This window comes from Parasteatoda tepidariorum, chromosome 4 (genome assembly GCF_982258835.1).
Source record: "Parasteatoda tepidariorum strain Cologne lab strain chromosome 4, Ptep-v5.0, whole genome shotgun sequence".
Classification (NCBI taxonomy): Eukaryota; Metazoa; Arthropoda; class Arachnida; order Araneae; family Theridiidae; genus Parasteatoda; species Parasteatoda tepidariorum.
In genome coordinates, this window is record NC_141758.1 from 23,333,003 (window position 1) to 23,355,096 (window position 22,094).

Below are 22,094 nucleotides of genomic sequence, written 5' to 3' on the forward strand. Positions count from 1 at the left end.
TGTTTTTCGCGGCCTATGTGAAAGGTCAGTGTCAGCAAGCTGTGGCAGACGCGGCCTAAATGTAATTTCAGTGTCAGCCACCGGTGGTTGACGCGGCCTAAATGGAAAGCCCAGTGTCAGCCACCGATGGCTGCCGCGGCGCTTAACGTGTTAAGAGTCATTCTGAAGTTCCCGTTTATGCACATTGTCAATCATAAATAAGAAATTAATAATATGATAATAAAATTAATTCGCTAACTGAGGAATTTAATCACTGGTAAAATCTTTTTGTTGAAGGGTATGAAAAATCGTTGCAGGAGTGAAAATTTAATGTGAGAAAAATATTTATCACCGTATAAAGTAAAAAAACAGTGTGTAAACTTGCCTCTGATACCAGTATCTCCAAGGTACAATCTCAATAAGGACAGTCAGTAAGAAGAAAATGATTCCTTGCAGAAAGAGAGCCACAAAATTGGGACCCAACGAATTCCACTTAAAAGGAGACGCGTAGATGTCTTGACCGAATTGTTCAAATATTTCTGTGCGTATTTGGTTTTCATTTAAATCCGTCAGACCACCGACGAGACTGTACTGGGGAAAGATGAGAGAAAACTTCTGGAGAACTTCGAGAGTTGATGTGACATCCTATATTAGAGAATAATAATTTAGGTAAGAGAGTAATAATTATTATTATTAGAGAATAATAATTTATGTTAAATAGCTTAAAATGCAAGGTGAACAACAGTTACGAATTTGGAGAAGAGTTAGAACCCATCATAAATAATGAGAACTTCATAGAAGTTCGTGGTAGGAAATGTCTCTGTATGCCGCTAGGAGCGCTTCATAGTTATGGACTTACTGTTCACGTAACTTTCTGATTATTTATTTAAATTATTTTAATATGTTTTATCTAATAATTATAATCGAATATTGCTGAAAATGCTGTTTTATCGCAATTTAATGATTCTGCGACCAACTTGGGCAACTAATCAGTTTCTTTCCTTTTTTTAAAAGTAGTTCTTGAGCTCATTTAAAAACATTCTCGAAATTATTACAAAACATAAATATGGTGGCTCAGGGGATAGAGTGTTCTCCTTCCAATGAGGCGAACCGGGTTCCAATCCCAGTCGATACGAATTTCGAACCCGGCTCGCACCGACCACAGAGCTGGCGTAAAATATCCTTGATGGTAGACGGATCATGCGATTGAGTCCCTCTGCCATCAGGCTAACCATGGAAGGTTTTTATAGTTTTCCTGTCCATGTAACTCGAATGCAAGGTAGTTCCATCAAAAAGTCCTCCAAGAAGGCACATTTCGCCCAATACTTGATACAAGAGTTCCCTTGTCTTCTGGATTGGGTTCAAAATTACAAGGCTACGGAGTTGAACATTAGTAATCCTAAACTCAACTACTCGGTTTCATGCATAGCATTTTTTTAGATAAAAAAACTTGATTTTTGCATTTTTTTAGTTCAGATAAAATTTTTTTTAAAAGAAATAAAAGCTTGTATTGTGACTGGGACCAACTACAGCCAGGAAAGTCTCTAATAAAATGAGTGAGTCATCAAACGTTTATTCGTAAAGGTTAGTTTCCAGCCATGGGTCAAAACGAATTCCACTATATGAATTCCATTCTGAAATTTTTAATCCTTATGATGACCCCACATCTTTTTCAAGTCTGCAACCACTGAACTGCACCGAACAGAATATATCGAAATACAGAAATGATAAAATTGAATGATTATAATTGCGTAGAACTTGGGGTGATTAGATGCAAAGCCAATTTTGAAATTATTCAAGGGAAAGTTTTATTTACAAAACACAACGATTTCCATGAAGGAAATGAAATTTATTCAATATCTCAATTAATTTTACTGCGTTAAAATTAATAATTAAAATAATGTCCATCCTCCATAAAAAGTCGAAGGACCTTCGTAGAGTTAATTTTGGTGAGGTGTGTAATTGCCCTCATTTTTATTTCGGCAAAAACACTACGATTTTCATGTAGGCAATTAGATGTATTTAATATCTATCAATTATGTTAAATATGTTTATTTATAATTAAAATATTGTCGATCCTCCATAAGAGATAGGTGGATAGGTACCTTATTCACTTTGTCCTAGAGCTGCACAATGGGGTATTGACGACGGTCTGGAAAACATCCCTGAGAATGATCCAGCACAATTTTGCGAGACCACTTAATCAATTTAGACATAGATCTGAAGGGGAAGGACATTTTCTCCAGATTCCGGTATCCATGGTACTGCTCAGCGACCGACCACAGGACTTTCAATTTCACAGATTTTACGAGCACGTATATTGCATGCACTCGGTGGGATTTAGCAGAGTCGAGGATCGAACCCCGATCCCTCCGTAGAGGAGTCTGATCCTCTAGCCACTGGGCTACCACGGCCCTTCATAAATGGGCGATTGACTTTCGGATAGTTCATTTTGGCGGGGGAGGAATGTTATTGTGCTGAAGAACTGTCATTAGTAGGAGGTGCCTATTATAAACTTAAATATGTTTCTACGTGAAATCTGGGCGACTCCACAGTTTCGTCGCTCACGTGATGCATTAATGCAATTAATATGTTTGCGGAAAAGTATTTTATAATTAACACCTATGTCTGAAATATTAAAGAACTTAATTTTATTCATATTGATTAAAAATACCTAAATAAAACTACGATATTCTACCGTGGAAGGAATCTCCCTTTTAACATATGAATTTCTAAAATGATTTGGTCCTTAATTGTCTTCTTGCGATGGACAGACAATATGCTTAACTATTAGTGAATTACTCTCGCAAACAATAAAGGAGTAGTTACTTTTGATATACTGATCATGCGTAGACTGACGAGAGCAAACATTATGACTAAACCTATGAAGAGATGACTTGTGAATACGACCATGAATGCTAAACTGCCTTCCTTGAAAAAACGACTGCAAAAGTAAGTAATAGGAGTCGTTGCCCACCTGTAAGAATGAATAATATTAGAATGAATACTAGAATAAGGTGTTCTGCAAAGACCGCTTTTATTTACATTTTTAAAATCCTTATTAAATATGAAAAAAAAAAGAATATTAATAAGGGGTTACAAATGAATACTTAAACTAGAAAAAAAACCAAAACTCTATCGAAATCTGGCAAATTACTGTTGAGGAAGGTGAATGAAATTACAACAAAACAGATTTAATTGGAGGTTGGAACTTGAAGGTGTTCCTACAAATCGTCTTTCAACTCCTCTCTTCTTCCTACCACAATTAAAGCTGTCTTGTTGTTTGTTACATCTGCGTTCCTGTGTTTTGATTAATTCTGATTTCCACAGCGTTTTTGTTTTTTGTTGGTTAAATATTACTTTGGGACCCTTAATGTGTAAATTTTTTTGCTTCCATTTTAAAGAGGAATATAAAAATGCATATTAAGGGTGGTCTTAACGAAAGACCCTATATTTAATAGTAGAACGTAGGATAGATTTTACATTACGTAAAGCAAAATATATATATATATATATATATATATATATATATATATATATATATATATATATATATATATATATATATATATATATATATATATATATATATATATATATATATATATATATATATATATATAGGTAAATAGAGAGATAAACATGAAGATAATAGATATATAGAGATGGAGAGATAGAGAGAGGTTACGTAGTATTCGGCGCGTTAACATATGTATGTTCTTCTCAAGAATGGAGATTGTTTTGTAGTTATTGCGTTGAACATAAGTACAGAAATATATGAAATGCTTTGCGAAATGCTAAAGCTCTCTATTAAGGATTGCCTGTTAGCTATTTAGTTTTTTTTCCATTTAAATGATTTTTAAATTTTACGTTTAGCAATGTGTCTTTAATGTTATTATATTTAATTTTTATTTTTAAAATTGCTTTGTGAATGACCTTAATACATTTAATTTCAATACTTTTAACAAATACAGAAAGAAATTGTTACATCAGAAAGAATATACCCATTGAAAAGATAAGGTTAAAAATTATCAGTATCATTTATAGGTTTTACTCATATGATTTTCCAAGTTTCAGACTTTAAGAAAGTAGTTTGAACGGGAATATATCAAAGCTATACGCTTTCTCGTTCGTAAACTTTATAGTGAACTTTTAATTTAATATCGATAATTTTAGCTGATACTGTAATTACATGATGACAATAGTTCTTAACTATACGCGTTTTTTGTTTCACATCTCTTACTTGTATGAGTTTCAAGTTTTGCTTTTAGGAAAGTGGTTTGAATATTGTTGAACTACGAGCTTTATTTTTTAAAATTCCTTTTTCACAGACTTCAAAGATGTTTCTCATAATGAATTTTATATCAATTTTTTAAACTAAAAGTATCTTACCCATAAAGAAAGATGAGAGTATATACAGCTTTAAAGTTATCTCTTTGGTAAAATGCTGGTAAAGCAAAAGATCCAACGATAGCAGCAGATATAAGGCTGGTAAAGAAAACTATTCCAATGTCCCATATAAAAGCAACACTCCAATACAGGAGAGGACCTATTGCTCCTGTTACCATCTGCAGACGCTTCTGTTCGGATTGCCTCTCCCCTACGATGTAGGTTGCGAAGGTACAAGGGACCAGAGACAGGCCAATGAGAAAGACGAAGGCAATTCCTACTTCAGCCAGTCTTTCCAAACTGTGAATGATATTTAAAAAAAGTATTTTAAACTTTTATACACAATTGAAAAATGTAACACTTCTCTTGTTTAACTTGTTTGATCTAATGATTGGAATTGAACTTTTAACTCTTATGCTAATGAGGGAATAAATCCCGCCGAATGACTTTCTGGGTGGCCAGGCATAAACTCATTTACTTATAGTATGGGGTGGACCCTAAATGTATTAATTAGTTAGTACATATGCAGGGCTGTCAAATTTCTACGCTTTTTGTAAGTTTAGTGTGTAGTTAATGACCAACCGACCTGTGCCGGGGTCAGGGAACTGACCTTGCATCAGCAAGGTTCTGGGTTCGAATCCCCAGCAAGACATGGATGTTCTTTTATTCTCTGCACTATCTGTCCTTACTGTAGGAGGCCCACTTTTATCGTGCCCCTGAAAGAGTTGCCAACAAATCTGCCCTTCAGATGACTGTATGACGAAAGGTCATTCTTCAGGAGGGCATTGGAAAAGAAGTGCGTAGTTTAGTGTGTCTAGTGGTAGCTAAGTTTATGTCTTAATGTATTATTTTTTATTAATTTAAACTTATTTTCCATAACACTGCGCATAAATGATTTAAAAGCTCTGTTGGGACGCATTTTGTTCCAGATCTATCGTGTTGAGACTTTTAAAAAGTTGGCATAATTACCAAAAATCCTGAAAGTTTCGGGTTTGAAATGTTTACCACTCTATAAAATATTTTGCGAAAAGAGTAGTCGTTGCCAGGCATGCACGTCATATATTTTAAGTCTAAGTTACGATATCATCACTTTCCATGAATAAATATACCATTCTCAAGCCTGCCATCTACTACGCTTTTTGCGAAATACTTTATTGAGTGGTAGACTCGATGTAATATCAGAATTTTCAGAAATTTTGCCAACATTTTAAAAGCCGCTAAAGAACTAGATCGAAGTGGCGTTGCATATGAACTTTTAAATTATTAAATATGTAGTGGTCTGGAAAATCAGTTTAAATAAATAAAAAAAAAATAAGACGTTAAAATATAAACTTAACTACCACTAATATAAATTTTTACAAAAATTGTAGAAAGTTGGCAGTCCTGAATTTTTTTAACCCTTAAAAAAAGCTTTAACCCTTTCCACTCGAGAGGTGAACCTTTTTCCATTATTTTGTATTATTAATAAGTGTAAAATAATATATTTAGTACTTTAATAATTTATAGCAAGGAAATTCTTTAATTTACAAAGTCAAATATCAAGAAATTTTTGAATACGAATAAAGAAAAAAACTCAAATTAGGTTTTTTTTTTGCATTTTATATTTTAGTAGAAGTAGAAATATAATTCTGATAATATTATAGATTCTTTTTGGTTACTATTAGATTGCTTTTCATAATTAAAAAATAGCAAAATATATTTTTGCTTGTAATTAGAGCGTTAGAAAAAAATATATAAAAGGGACACCTGTTTTCAATCTGCGTCAAAAAATTAATAATTTAATTATTTTGACACAAACATATTGGGATACTGGATAATTTCTTCATTGAAAAAATTGCAGCTTTGATTTTATCTCAACACTTTGACAAGCGTAAATCAGAATTTTTTACATGATTTTCCAACTACTACAGATTTTCTGTAGTTTCAGAAAATATTTTTCCTAGTGGAAACTATAAAGTAAGGTATTTTATTTTAATTATTTAGAATTAAAACAATTTTGTCCACCAGAAGTGATTTAAAAAAATGCATACAGACAAATGTTTATCAAATTCTTCAATTTTAATACTTTTTTAAAACAAAATTCTGCTTATTTAAGAAAATTCTGAATTATTTCATTACGAATGAAAAAAATAATTCACAACAGCTTCACATAGTTGGAGTCTGCATCTGCAGAGATGCCAACTGCTCCGGACACGCCAAAATAATTAAATGAACGGTAGATAACTTCAACGTAAATTTCGAAAGTATTTGACTACAATTGCTTGCTTTTTAAAAGGTACAGCATGACACAAGTATTACGAAGCTCTGAATTATATAAGCCTACGAATTATTTTGAAATAGTGGTGGATAAAAATCTACTAAATTAAGTTTATTAAATCAAGAATCACAATTGATAAACTACCACTTTAAAATATATATTTGCTGTCCGGAGCAAGTTGGCATCTCTGCATCTGATAGATTATCGTGAATAGTTTTTCCCCTATTCCATTTTATTTTTTGTATACATCGAATTAGTGTAATCATTTTATTATCATGTTCTTATCTCTTTATCTTTAATTTAATCTTAAGTAAGCTTTGGACCCCCCTTCCCTCATTTAATTACATCAAGTTCGATGAAGTAACAGATAGCTCCTTATCCTATGTTTAAATCGGTAAATCGATATATGATAGTTATTATAAAAAATTACGAAAATTTTAAGAAATCCCTATTAGTTGTTGTTTCCAATAACAATTGGTTAGGTCCAGCCTTTTGCCAATTAAGTCAGAAAGATGCACCTCAAGGGTCAAAGTACGCCTTGGCTCAGAGCCTCACGAATAGATGGCAGCACCATTCATTCGCGAGGGCACTTCCTAAATTTAGACATAGACCTGACAGACCACTAGACGACGGTTTTGGAAACATCCCTGAGGATGATCCATCACAATTTTGTGAGACCACTTAATCAATTTAGGCGTAGATCTGAAGGAAATTTTCTTCAGATTCCTTCATCCCTGATACTACTCCCGGATCGACCACAGGATTTTCAATTCTACAGATTTTACCACGAACACGTATATCGCATATACTTGGTAGGTCTAAGCAGAGTCGAGGATCGAACCTCGACGCCCTCCAGATCGGAGTCCGATTCTCAAACCACTAGGCTACCACAGCCAACGCCTCCTACAACTGAATGCCTCCACACGGTTTTTTATAGGTAGTCCGATCAGACCACTGTAAAGTATATCCACTTTCCGAACGAGTCATTTAATACAAAATTTAGTTAAAATAAAAAAGTGGTAGCAAATATATGACTAAAAATTTGTTTTATTTATGAATATTATTAATTTGCCTCATTCACTTGTCAACCACTACAGATTCAATTCTCAAATATATATGATAAATTTCTCTCAATTACTTTTATAAAGGGTTTTGGGTTCATGCGCACAACTGGTTCACTTTTTAAGCAGTCTGCGCGGACTACTTATAAAAGACCGTGTGGAGGCTTTTTGATGTAGGAGGTGATGGCACAGCCCGTTGAAAGTCTGTATTGTTCACAGCAACGTTAAAACTTTTACCCGGGACACAAAGTTAAAATTTTTCGAGCGATTAATAATCAAAATCGATAGGAACTCACAGAGACTCTCTACCAAGTTGTTCCACACTCAGGCGTAGAGGATGACTCCAGGTTTGAATATCTGAAAGTAAAAAAAGAGAAATGTATGTTCTATTTATTTAACATGTTCAATAGAATAAATTTGTGTAAAAATTTTTTAAAGTATGATCAAAATTCGTGTTAGTGTTGACAAAAGCAAATATTCAAACCTAAAGCTCAAGTGGATGGTTTTTTAATTCCTTTCCCTTAAATAAATCTTACGTTGTATGATGTTTTTAAATTCCTTCCTTAGAAATCAGCTTTATTATAACTTGCTTACATATATAAGTTTTGAGGAATGTTTCCTCGAATGGTAGTAAAAGACCTAATATATGTATGATGAAATTCGATAATATAATATAATTTTAAATCAATTTTATTAAAACAAGAATTAAATACTAAATCATAAATTTCGCTATCAATTTAAGTACAAAAAAGAAATTATATCTCAACCGGAAAATATGATAGCTCTGCTTCTCGCCATTTTAACGAGACATTTTTCTAAAATATTTAAAGTTGTAGTACATTTTAAGCCTTATCATTTCATTTCCAATTTAGCGTATTTGTTTCACAGTGATTTTGACGAAACAAATCATACACATATCTAAGTTTTAATAAACTTATTTTCTCTTCTTATACATTTACTTTCGGGATTTTAAATAACAACAGTTTACTTGTACGTTTCATGCAAACTCAAGCTCAATCAGTTTTAGCACAGTGCTGAAAATAAAATACATCACCTTGAACAACTTTTGCAGTTTTGTATTTTCACGAATTCACTGCCTATAATAATGATTCCAAAAAGAAGACCTCAAATATGCTAATTAGCAAATGCTAGCTATTAATTAGCATATAACGATGCGTGTAAACTATTGAGGGCATATTTTCTAGATTACGTCCACAAAATTTTACAGCCAAAAGTACGTTATCGTGTCTAACTTCTTAACTTAACTCATAGTTATCACTAATTAATTAGAATATTTGAGGTCAGCCCTTTGAATGATAAAGAACTGAAAATCCAACTTAAGAACTGAAATTATTGAGGGCGGTATTTATTTTTAATTTTTATTTTGCTCAGTGTTTTGGGAACATGTCCTTTTTTTAGGAACATGTCCTTTTTTCGGGTTTTATCGTCAACATGTTGCATGTATGAAATGAATTGAGTAAAAAATAAATATAAATGTCGACATACCAAAATCGTATCCTGTTCTTCCTTTCAAAATAGCGTTGTTAATCGTGTTTAAATAAGAAGGTGCAGCGTGATAACCACTATTTTCAAACCAAGTTTTTATTACATCTTCATCAGAATTACTCTCTTCTATTGTCCATCCGCCATATCTAAAGCAAAAATAACATGAAAAGTTAACGGCCATTTTAGTTTCGTTTTTGATGACAACAGTAATAAGTAAATAATAATAATAATAATATATATATAATAATAATAATAATACATATATAATAATAATAATATTACATAAATTATAATAATATTAATAATACTTAATTTAATATAATAATACACAAAGTACAATAATGATAATACCTAAATTATAATAATAACAATACATATAAATCATAATAATAACACATAAATTATAATAATAACGCATAAATTATAATAATAACGCATAAATTATAATAATAATACAAAAATTATAATAATAATAAATATAACCCTTTTTAATGAAAAGAAATTATTGTTTGACATATACTCTAGTTCAGAGGTTTCCGACTAACATGAGGCCGGGTCACAATTAAAAACACAAATCAAATGGCAGGCCGCAACTTTATCAAAATTTTATGTAGGACTCTTTTACGTTTAAATTAACATTAAATATTACTGTCAGATTTTTACCAAGTTGTACAAAACAAAAGTATTGAATTGCAAATTAAAATACGAAGTAGATTCTTAAAAATATTTAATTGCATGTTGAAAAATCCGGGCTACAATAACTTTAATGTGCACCTACGTATTAAACAATTAATGTGCAACAGATATCTAATTGTTAAGATAACTTTAAAAAGGTTGGTATTAAAACTTAACAGAATTTTTAGGTAGATCTAATCATGGGAGAAAGCTCTTATATAGCAAGACGGAAAAGAGAAAAACCTGGTACGTAAAACATTTCATTCCAGCATTTTTTTCGAAAAAAATGAAATATCTGTAACTATCAAGATTTCTTTTATAATTCTGGCATATATATAAAACTGCTTCTTTTCCAAGATAAAGTAGAGATTGTTGAAAAATTTAAAAAAAGAATAAGTAAACTCCTCCCTAAAACTAGCTATAACTGAAATGGTTTTACTACCAGCTTATCCTCTTTTCCGTCTCGCTTTCACCCCTGGATCTAATATTTAGCACATTATGGTCAACTGAACATTCTTGTGTCTACAAAATAAATTCTAGTAATAAAACACTTAAGCTACCACTTTTGTCTTCTTTTTTGACAAATAGGATCCATTCATTTAACCTCTTAAAGTCTTAAACCACGAGTTTTTGTTTGGAAAAACTGGTAAAAATTATCGAGTTTCTTTTTTTTTTTTTCACAAATAAAATATATATGGTGTAAGTTATTTTTTTGCAATTTCAGATGACTAGGTAACTGGGATAGGCATAAAAGTTAGATAAAAAAAATTACTGTACAAACAAAGTTTAAACAATTTGATTAGATGTTAATTTTGAGTTTTGAAATATTAAATTAAATCAATACGCCAATTAATAATCAATAAATTAAGTAAATATATATCAAATAGCTTATCATCAAAATGCACCACATGGTTTACTCAACAAAAATGCTGCATAGTAATGCCATCCGTGGTAAATAAATTTAATTATAATCCAGCCTAACATCTTTTAATAGAACGGGCATTAGAAATTAAATACCGCGAGATTCAAAATCATCCGAATGAAAAACGGGCATACGCAAATTTGCCTTTAACTTTCTCCCTTGTTAGAACGTTTAAGGGGTTAAAGTAAAGCTAGGCGTATATTCATCACTTGAACTACTATAAATAATTTGTAGCTACCACTTTATTTGAATGATTGCTACTTGATTAAGTATGTTTAATTAGACAAGAAATCAATTTATACATGAAGGTTTTTTAAATTTTATATTAATATATTTTTTGTTAAAATAGTGGTACTTACTTATACTTTTTTAAAAAATAATTTTTAATAATCTTAATATAAACAGAAAAGCCAACTTGCAACACTTTGAGAAAAAATATTTCCTAGCGATAACGTAGTTTAGTTTTTTTTTACATACATACCTTGAGAAATAGAAATAATGCAATCATGTTGTTTACTTATAGAATTCTATGAATGTTTACATGCAATGGTTCGTTTGTGTTGTTAGAATTCCAAGTATGCAAATAAATCTCTGTTTGATAATCCTACTTTTGATAATTTAAAATCACGATTTATTCTTTCTATTCTTGATTATAATATCAATACTTTAAAATATTAATACGAGTATTTTCTATGACAATTTTTTTTTTAATATTTAGTTTTTAATCATTTCTGAATATCCAGAATATGTTCTGAAACATATGTAAATTCCGAAACGTTCATTTCTTTTATGCAAATTTTAGTAATGGTCATATTATCAAATCTTCTTATATAGGTGCTGCATAACACATACCTGCCAACTTGTAATCCCTTCCATTATGATTTTTCCCAGTGGTATTAAAATGGAATAAAAATTTCAATTTTAAGCAAAAAAATACGTTAAATTTGAAAGAGCTCAAGCTGCCTACCATGATAGTAACACATATTAATATATATGCTTCATTTTTTAAGAATAGTGGTGATCAAAATCATTTAAAAATTTAGTTTATAAAAGAAGAAGATAGTATATATTTATTACCACTTTAAATATAAAAATAAAATTTTACGCCAAATGCGTAAAAGTTGGCAGGTATGATAACAATATATTTGGAAATTTTGCAAGTATTATTTATTTTGTAACCGTCGTTGAACAGCCGACCCAATTTTGAATTGTAGCCTTATAATTTTGAACCCTATCCAGAAGACAAGGGAACACCTGGATCACGCGTTGGGAAAAATTAGCCTTCTTGGAAGACTTTTTGGAGGAACTAACTCACATTTGCTTTAGATGGTGAGGAAAGTCACAAAAATATCTCATAGTTAGCCTGACGTTAAAGGGACTCTAGCCATGATCCGTCGTCTACCACAAAGGACATTTTACGCTATTTCTGTGGTCAGTGCGAGTCGGGTGTGGAATTCGTATGGACTAACCATGACTGGGATTCAAATCCGAGTCACCTATTTGGTAGGCGAGCGTTATATCCCCATAGCCATCATGGTTATTTCTATTATAAATAAAAATGCAATCGACTTACGAAACATATTAAGCGCAACACTTTTAGTGGAATTAAATGGTAATCAAACAATATCATGCTGGCATCAGCTAAATATGGCTCTCTTACACACAGATCATCGCGTGGATGCTGCCCAAAACAAGCGTTCGTATTCACAGATCATCGCGTGGATGCTGGCTAAGGCAGGCGTTTGCACTCACAGATCATCGCGTGGATGCTGGCTAAAGCAGACGCTCGTACACACAGGTCGTCATATGGGATGCCGGCTGAAACAGGCGTTTGTACACACAGATCATCGCGTGGATGCTGCCTAAAACAGACGTTTAAGGCAGCATCACAGATCATCGCGTGGATGCTGGCTAAAGCAGACGCTTGCACTCACCGATCATCGCGTGGATGCTGGCTAAAGCAGACGCTCGTACACACAGGTCGTCATATGGGATGCCGGCTGAAACAGGCGTTTGTACACACAGATCATCGCGTGGATGCTTGCTAAAGCAGACGTTTGTAGACATATGTCGTCGAGCGGATGCCGGCTAAATACGGTTCTCATAACGATAGGGTTAATAAGAATATTTTTTATGCATAAACAGGGATATTTCAAGAAATATTATAAGCTCTATGTTTTTATTCGAGTGCAAAACAGAATATATATTTTTATACATATTTTAGCTATTGATACAATAACGCAGATGGTAATATTCTTTTCCATTTGTAAGAAAATACAGACTCATTTTTAAATAATTTTTCTTGAATTGACTAGTTTAATTAAATATTTATAATTATTTTTTGAAATAAATAATGCCCAGGAAGTCTTTATATTCGATAATCGAAATGCTTTTATGTTTTTCTCAATACCTTTTCCATCGATATAAATAATGTATCATATAATTTCATTACATAATTTATAATTTAATTGTAAAATTATAAAAAAGTTCAAAAGGAAAAGCAGTATTAATACTATAAAAATATTTTATTGCTAATTGCAGTTTATTGACATAAAATCTTCATCTATGCTAATAAAGATCTTTAAACAACAGGTTGTCGTATTCTACCAAATGTTCCTTTTTTTTAAAAAAAAAAGAATATTTTGAATGTATTTTTTAATCATTGTTTAAAATTGCACAGATAAAAAGCTCTTATATTTTGTTATATAAATAAACTTTATTAAATTATTTAATATCATTACATTTTTTAATGTGTATTAATAGAAATAATTATTTTACATTAAATATTTCGATTTCTTTCTTATTTCATTTAAATATTCAAATAGCTTAATCTGTGAAACAAATTGTATATTTAATAATGTAGCTACAAGGAATACGAAAAAAAAAATCAACTTTTATCATACCCAGATGACATGTTATTAACATTTTTAAAAATGTCTTATTTTTTTATTGACAATTTACTAAATTTTTCTAGACACATTTTCAATTTCAAAACATAATTAGCTTTAATGAATGATTTAAACTTTTATCAGAATTTTTTTTACTGAACTTGATTTGTTTTACACTGCCTGCAACGAGCTCAGAGTAATGGAGGATTTTTGCAATGAGTTTAGGGAAATAAAAATCCAAACTATTAGCTAAAATTAAAATAAGATCCAGTGAATTCAGTGGCCTCCTATAACTGAAAGCCTCCTCACGGTTTCTTATAGGTAGTCTGGTCAGACCACTATAAAGGTAAACCAGCTTACGAAAGAACCGTTCAATCGAAAATCTATCAAAAATTAGAAAGCGGTAGTAAGTATATGTCTAAAAATTTGTTTAATTTATGAATATGATTGGTTTGTCTTATTCACTTGTCTAGCACTACGGATTCACTTCTCAAATATAGTTCGTTCACCAGGAGTTGGCACTTGGCACCACCTCCTCGGACGTAGAGCTCATTTCAGCGCGGGGGAGTAAGAGGATGTCTAAAAATTTGTTTAATTTTTTAATATGATTAGTTTGTCTTATTTACTTGTCTACCACTACACATTCAATTCTCAAATATATATGACAAATTGCTCTCAGTCACTTTTAAAATAGAATTTGGTTTCATGCGCTCAAACTGTTCACTTTTTAAATATTCTGCGCAGACAACTTATAAGAAACCGTATGGAGGTTTTCTGATGTAGAAGGTGATGGCCAAACACAAACAGTGAATTCTTTTTCAGTCACTTACTTCGCTTTATCATCAGCCATTATACCTTTCGTTATTTTAGCTAATTTATAATTAAAAACTTTTTTCCGACAAAATGTCTCAAAAAGAACAAACTATTCAACAAAAGGTGATAAATATCAACAAGTTTATGAAATAAAATGCACATGCTCAAAATATGCACATGAAGATTGCGAAATAAATATTTTTGTCATACGATCACCAAATAGCAGCCTTGTTCACATCCTTCTTCCCAAAATAGCGAAATAATATCATCCGATACCACGTGATGAAGGCGGAGCCAAGTGCCAACTCCTGGTGAACGAACTATATATATGATATATTTCTCTTAATTGGGTATACTATAGCCTACGTCACAGGTTGTGTTATTCCTACTAAATTTAACCCATGAACGGCATTTTCTGCGAGCCTAACTTCAAGCCACAAATAAACAAACGAAGTGTTTGATCGTTTAAATAGCTGCTCGCCAGATTTTATTGCATTATAAAGAAAAGTAATTGATATTCGATTTTTGATTAATAATTGATTTATGTGGATAGTGGTATAGAATTTAGCATTGCGTCATGGTAAATGTTATTCCTACTAAGTGGAAGTAGTTGTGTTTTTTTATATTATACCCAATTATTTTAAAAATAAAATTTGGCTTCATGCTCACAACTGGTTCGTATTTTAGATAATCTGCGCAGACTACTTATAAAAGCCGGTGTGGAGGCTATCTGTCGTAGGAGGTGTAGATCTAGCTCTTTTTAGTTCATTCGGGAAATGAAGTTTCAAAATTATTGAATTAATTTTATTATTTTTCGAAGACAAGATTTCGAATCCAATTTAAGATTATTCACAGAATAAGACTATTTTAGCGTTTACTAGATGTTGTAGAACCTTTAATACCTTTCCAAAATAAATAAATAAATACAAAGAAGTACATTTATATTTAAAACTGGCACGTAAAAGAACGTTTAAATTGTTTTTGTGTCATTGACTCTGTTGTGGTGAAGACATTTTATCAATTTTAGTGTGGCTCATAAAAAAAGTAATTTACCTTCTTTCATTGAACTGAAGGAAGGAGTCGAGGATGTATTGAGGTATATCAATATCAGACAAGTTGAACACTATTTGGTCTCTTGTAGAGAAGGAATAGGTTGGTGCAACTACATTGGCTGGGCATTCGCGTTCACATAAGCATTTGGGTGACGTATCTTTCATCAGAAAAGACTCCGCTTTTGAATATTGGCAGCTGAAAAGTCAATGATTTTTAATAAGACAAAACTGAAAAATACTTGATTTAGAAACTTAACCATCATGTGGTACAGTGAAATATGTTTGATCTATATCAGGGGTTTCCAACTTACATGAGGCCGGGGGCCACAATTAAAAACACACATCAAATGGCGGGTCGCAACTTTAACAAAATTTTATGTAGAACTCTTTTATGTTTGAAGGAACATTAAATATTACTGTCGGATTTTTACCAAGTTGTACAAAACAAAAGTATTGAATTACAAATAAAAATAAGAAGTAGATTTTTAAAGATATTTAATTGCATATTAAAGAATTCGGGCTACAATAACTTTAATGTGCACCTATGTATTAAACAACTAATGTGCAACAGATATCTAATTGTTAAGGTATAAAACTTAATATATGATTCAGTCTCGTCTACGTCTTATACTAGAAATTATTTTTTTCATCGAAATAATTTTGGAGAAAAAAATGTGTAATTGTGTACAGAAAATTTCGATTCGCTTAAAAGTTTTTAGAGAAAAGGAGAAATACGCAAAAAATTTCAGATTTATTATTTGTTTATGTATTTTATTGTAACAGAAATATATTTCTCTTTTTTGTACCTGGCAACTTCGATGCATAATTATTTTGTATATGCTCTACATGATTTTGTGCCTGTCTTTGTATTAGGTAAAAAATATATAATGAAAGAATTGAAATAATCGTCAATTAATCTTTGTGTAAGAATGTAGAATGTACCATTTAATATAATTGATTCTTGACGGACTTGGCTTACTCGAAATAGAATGGAAAGAACAGTTGCTAACGTAAACAAATACCACGCTTCAACAATCAATCAGGATCGAGATACCCATATTACATCACTTGCAGGTATACCAGAGATGACAACTTGCTCCGGACAGAAAATATATATTTTAAAGTGGTAGTTTATCAATTGTGATTATTGGTTTAATAAATTCAATTTAGTAGATTTTTATCCACCTCTATTTCTAAATAATTCGTAGGCTTATATTATTCGCCACTTCATTATACTTAGGTTGAGCTATGCCTTTCAAAAAGTAAGCAAAAATTGTCAAACATTTGCAAAATTTACTTTGCAGTTAATTACCGTTTTTTTTTAATTATTTCGGCGTGTCCGGAGCAGTTGACATCTCTGGTATACCATTGCATTTTAATTATTCCTTCACTATCTATTGCGAAATAATTTTTCGGAAAGCACAAAAGATGTCATTGTGTAAAATACAAATTTTTTTATATAATAATTAACAATCATAAAATAATATGGCTACTAAATATTAAGATTTATAAATTTTAAATATCAGAGTGTTGATGTACCATGTTTTACTGACTGATGATGGCCTCAAAGAGTATTGTATCGTTTTACTGGGTGAGTTTAACAAATTTTGGTAAGTAGTAAATGATTTAATCTTTCACCACGTTAAGAAAACATACTAAAAGGCAAGACTGCCAACTTTCAACAGTTTTTTGAAAAATTTCTTCTAAGGTAGTGGTAGCTAAGTTTATGTTTTGATGTATTATTCTTTGCTTTTTAAATTCGGTTTAAAGTTATTTTAGTATCAACTACATGTAAATGATTCAAAGGGCTATATGAAACTCCATTTGAGTGAGGGTTTTAAAGGGTTAAGAAGTTATCTAAAATGCCGAAAGCTTTAATTTTTAATTGTCTACCACTCTATAAAACATTTTGCAAAAAGCGTAACAATTGGCAGCTTTGCTTAAAGATGTAAAATAAGGTTGGCTGTTATGTATTGGTTAAGTGAGAAAAATTGAAATTATAATATCTTATACTTTTCAAGTTCCCTATTGCAGATTTCAGCACCAGAATAGTTGGTTCGCAACGTATGAAGCAATGTACTACCGAGAAACGGTGTTGGTTCGCCCCATCTGTAAGAAAAAAGCCATTTATTAGACATTTAGACATTGCTTTTAATGTTTACAAAACCTCAATATTCATATTTATTTTCATATTTATGTTCATATTTTCATATTTCATAATTTTGTTTTATGTGATGCTTAAATTTAATCTATATAGTGACTAAATTCATTGCTTGCAATATCAGTTTTAAAAAAACGATCCAAAAAATCAGTAACTTACAACCTTTTCAGTACAGTTAAACTAACTGTTGCGTTTATTGTCATTTTGCCTCGTTTCTACGTGTCTGTGTCAGAATCTTATCGGTTATGAAATTAACATGCTTCTTTTTAACTACTATTAAAAAATGTAAGCAAAAATAGCAATTTAATGACATGGTCGAAAATTCATTCCCCCCGATTAATTGTTTTGTTTTGATCTGACATAGGATTAGGTAACAAATATGTTGCGCCAGACATAAAATCGTACTGTTTCAAAAGTAACTTGTTATGCCCAGATGTATGTTGTAAAATACTAGCTGAAAGTTTCCTTTAAGTTGACAAAAACTTATTTTTTATGCATTGTTCAATCTGGTTTATATAAATGTTTAATCAGTTCTAAATCAAAACAAACACAATAAAGAATTTTATCCAATTTTGTCAACACAAATAAATCGAACATATAAGTTTAAAACAAATAAAAATTAATATCGTCCAAATATTCGGCAGTTAGAAACAGATAGCAGCTTGAAAGGATCTTTTCAAAGTTTTAAATTTTGTAATTTATTTTGTCCACAACGCAACTGATGCAACACTCCAACTGGCTATAACACTTCTTATCCTAAACAGGAGTTCAACTCCAGTTGTCAGGGACCCTCAGAATTTTGTTCACTTAAAATTCTTACTACTAATTAAATTATAACACCAAATGAAAAATATCCTTCAAATGAAATTTTAGAATTCTAAAAAATTGTCCTCCTAAAAGGCTCACGAGTGCCTTTTCTTAGTACTTTTAAAGTCGACAAGTTTTGTTGCTTATTGTCAGAGCTTGATTTTAAAAAAGTTTACCAACGCGTATAAAAAAAAAATTTGTTGTAGGATGCTATAGACACCGCTTCTTTTAAGTAGTAATAACCAAGTGGTAATAACGAAAAATAAAAGTCAACAAGTTCCGAATAGGTCGTGGTAAATATTCTTACCAACAAAAAAAAATGGCATCGAAATTTAGATTTTTTTATTAACTAAATGAGTTTTTTTTCTTACATCAATTACTATTCTTATATCAATTTCAATTCCAAAAATACTTTAATTTACCTTCACTATAAATAAATGGGCCATTAAAGGGTAGGCAAGGAAAGAAAGATGAACTAGCAATTTAGGTATTTTCATAAATGTGCCATTTTTCGTGACTGGCCACTATTGGATTATAAAAAACTAAATAAATTGTATTCTATAATAAATACTTACGAGTAAAATGACACAGTCTTATGATCTTTAGTGGAATAAAGTTCAGGATTAAGCTGAATGGAAGGATCCGGAGGCTTTTGAGGTCTGCCTACAGCTAATCCCATGGCCAAGGCAATAAAGACACAAGGCATCACGATGCTGGATAAGAGAGCTTTCCAATTCTTTTTAGTGTGCCAATAGCGTTTCCTGAGAAGAGCCCACATCTGGTTGTATTTTAAACAGAAATAAGAACTTTCTGTGTAGTTTGAATCAGTCATTTCAATCGCAACGGCTGTAAATGAAAAAATAATAATTACTTCAGGTAATGTAACGTGTCAGTAACTTATTCAGAATAACTGTTGCGAAAACGCAAAATTTTGTTGTCATGTAAAAATTACTTTTATGGAAAAAGTAGTAGGGTATTTATACTTAGTAGTGGTCATCTTGCGATTTAAGTGTAATTTAATATCAACGGCATGATTTATGTCAAATTAAACACGCATGTTACGCTTTTAAGATAAATATCAAGAAAAAAAAAAACCGAGTTACTAGTTACGTTTAACTATTGAGTTACTGGTTCTAATAGTTTTTAAAGGTTAATTGCGTAAAAGCTGAGTTTTATTTATTATCTACCACTTTGTTCTTCACCCACACGTGAAATTTTTATTATTATAAAGATGGTTTTTTTTAAAAAAAAAATTGGGTTACTTAAGTGTTTTGTTATTAGCTTTTATCTTGTAGAATTCGAATAAAGATTTTTCATACTTATTCTTTTTTCTCCAGCTCACTGTTACAGAACTAAAGTACCTGTAAATGTACTGCCGGTTGCATGAATGTTTGAAAATTATGAAACTGGTCAGATATCTCGAAAAATAAGCATCGGATCAAAGATAATACGTCGTGTTACAGTACTGGGAAACAGATTATATTTTGTGTTCTGTTATATGAGATTTTCGAACTAATCTTTGTTTTCGCCACGCTGATTTCAATCTGAAATCGGTTTCTCTATACAAGCTACAGTTTTTATGCGATTCAATGATATAGTCCTATGCAGGATTTTTTAAAATTTATTCGAGTGAATACTAAGTGTCCCCCCTTCTCTGCTACATAAGGAGTGGTAGGAAGAAGATGAAAATATATTTCAGTTTATTATGCCATGTGTTAAGGTCATATGTTTTTTGTCTTATGTATTACATGCATATAAACATATACGTTCTTTATAAACTTCTAGATTCAGATGAAGAATATACTAAACTAAAAATATCATTCCTAAGAAAATTTATAGCTTTCTGACCAAAACTAGCTTCAGAATTGATATCCCCACTACCGAATCAGGTAAGTTCATACATTTGCATAAATGCAACAAAAAATGTGTCCCCCTGTATTATCAATATTTTCAATCAAGAATAAGAGGCTACGTAGTTGAAAATTGTTAGTCACAAACTAAAAAATGGGTCAGCTGTTCAACCCTTCATACAAAATAAAATAAAGGAATTGTGCGTTAAGTCGAGATGACATCGTCGTTTTAAGATTTTCATGAAATCTTTTCAGGGCTTTCTTACCAAGTAAAACTTTTTCTGCTAATTTTCAAATAGGTCTTTACCATGCTTTTTCTTGGTTATAACCTATTATACTCGAAAACATGAGTTTGCTGTTATTAATGACTAGTAGCAACGCCTCCTACAACTGAAAGCCTCCACACGGTTTTTTGTAGGAAGTCCGATCAGACCACTATCAAGGTAAACCAGCTTACGAAAAGGCCCTTTAATGCAAAATCAAATGAAAATAAGAAAGTGGTAGCAAATATATCTGTAAAAATTTGCTTAATTTATGAATACGATTGATTTCTCTTCTTACTTGTATACCACTACCGATACAACTCTCAAATATACATGATAAATTTCTCTCAATTACTTTTAAAATAGAACTTGGGTTCATGCGCACAACCGGTTCACTTTTTGAATAGTCTGAGAGGACTACTTATAAAAAATCGTGTGGGGGCTCTCTGATATAGGAGGTGATGGTAGTAGTCACGAATATATTATTTCTTCCCGAAACAAGCTAGTAAGGAAAGGGGTTTATAATCATTATTTTCTCGTTCCCGGACAAATTACAACCCTAATATTACCTTAACAATTAAAAAGATTTTATAAAAACTGAACGAAAACTCACGTTTGTTTTTGGGATTATTATTTTCATTGCCTTTGAAGAAAATCGATTCACTCGCTTTCTGTACACGAAAGGGTGATGTATCATGATATTTATCTGAACTGTGAGCAACTTTAGCATCTTCCAAACGACATAACGTCAGGAACACCTGCGGTAAAAGATAAATTAGAATAAAAATGGAAATGGAATGTATTAAAAGATGTATGAAATTTGATGACACCTACTTCTTCGAGTGTCGCACTGGACAAGGAGCAACTGTTGAATCCCCACAAATGAAGACATTTCTGAAGGTGGGCAAAGAATTCTGAAAGGGGTTTGGTGGTCAAAGGCTCAGCGGGCAGGCTCACTACTAAATGACTATCATCATTCTCCAGAAGTGTTGCATCAGGGACATAACCTTGGATGAATTCCATTATACCATCGCTGTCCACTGAATATGTTATAATATTAACCTCAGGTAATTTCAAACAAATAAAAAATTTATATTATTAAGTAAAATACATATACATAAATAATAAGTAAAACACATAGGTGATATTTTGCTCCCACTTGATATAAAATGAATTCTGGTAGACTTGTCTCCAGACGCAGTGTGTAGTGATCAAGGAGCTGACCTTACATGAGAAAGGTCCTGGGTTTGAATCCCGGACAAGGCATGTATGTTCTTTCATTCGCTCTACTATCTCTCCTTATTGTGGGAGCCCCGTTGCCCCACCTAATATGCTCTTGAAAGAGTGATTAACAAATCTGCCCTACTGATACTTGAATGGCGAGTGTTGATCGGGTTTGCATTGGGGAAAAAATATTTGTAGATGCATTTTTACATGCGAGCCACTAAATTTTTTTTTCAAGATTAAACTT

At 31.5% G+C, this 22,094-nt stretch overlaps 1 protein-coding gene across 1 annotated transcript in view; it reads right to left on the bottom strand.

The window, feature by feature from the left end:
- The window catches only part of LOC107441908 (uncharacterized), a 195,311-nt gene that overhangs the window by 26,683 nt on the left and 146,534 nt on the right, over positions 1–22,094 (bottom strand). Inside the window, exons 60-69 of the mRNA XM_087160784.1 lie at positions 21,458–21,663; positions 21,237–21,381; positions 19,086–19,356; positions 17,556–17,651; positions 15,544–15,738; positions 9,193–9,338; positions 7,983–8,043; positions 4,372–4,668; positions 2,809–2,956; positions 365–624 (exon numbers count right to left, since the gene is read on the bottom strand). Coding sequence (XP_087016910.1) covers positions 365–624; positions 2,809–2,956; positions 4,372–4,668; positions 7,983–8,043; positions 9,193–9,338; positions 15,544–15,738; positions 17,556–17,651; positions 19,086–19,356; positions 21,237–21,381; positions 21,458–21,663 — 1,825 coding nt within the window. The remainder of the gene's footprint in view (positions 1–364; positions 625–2,808; positions 2,957–4,371; positions 4,669–7,982; positions 8,044–9,192; positions 9,339–15,543; positions 15,739–17,555; positions 17,652–19,085; positions 19,357–21,236; positions 21,382–21,457; positions 21,664–22,094) is intronic.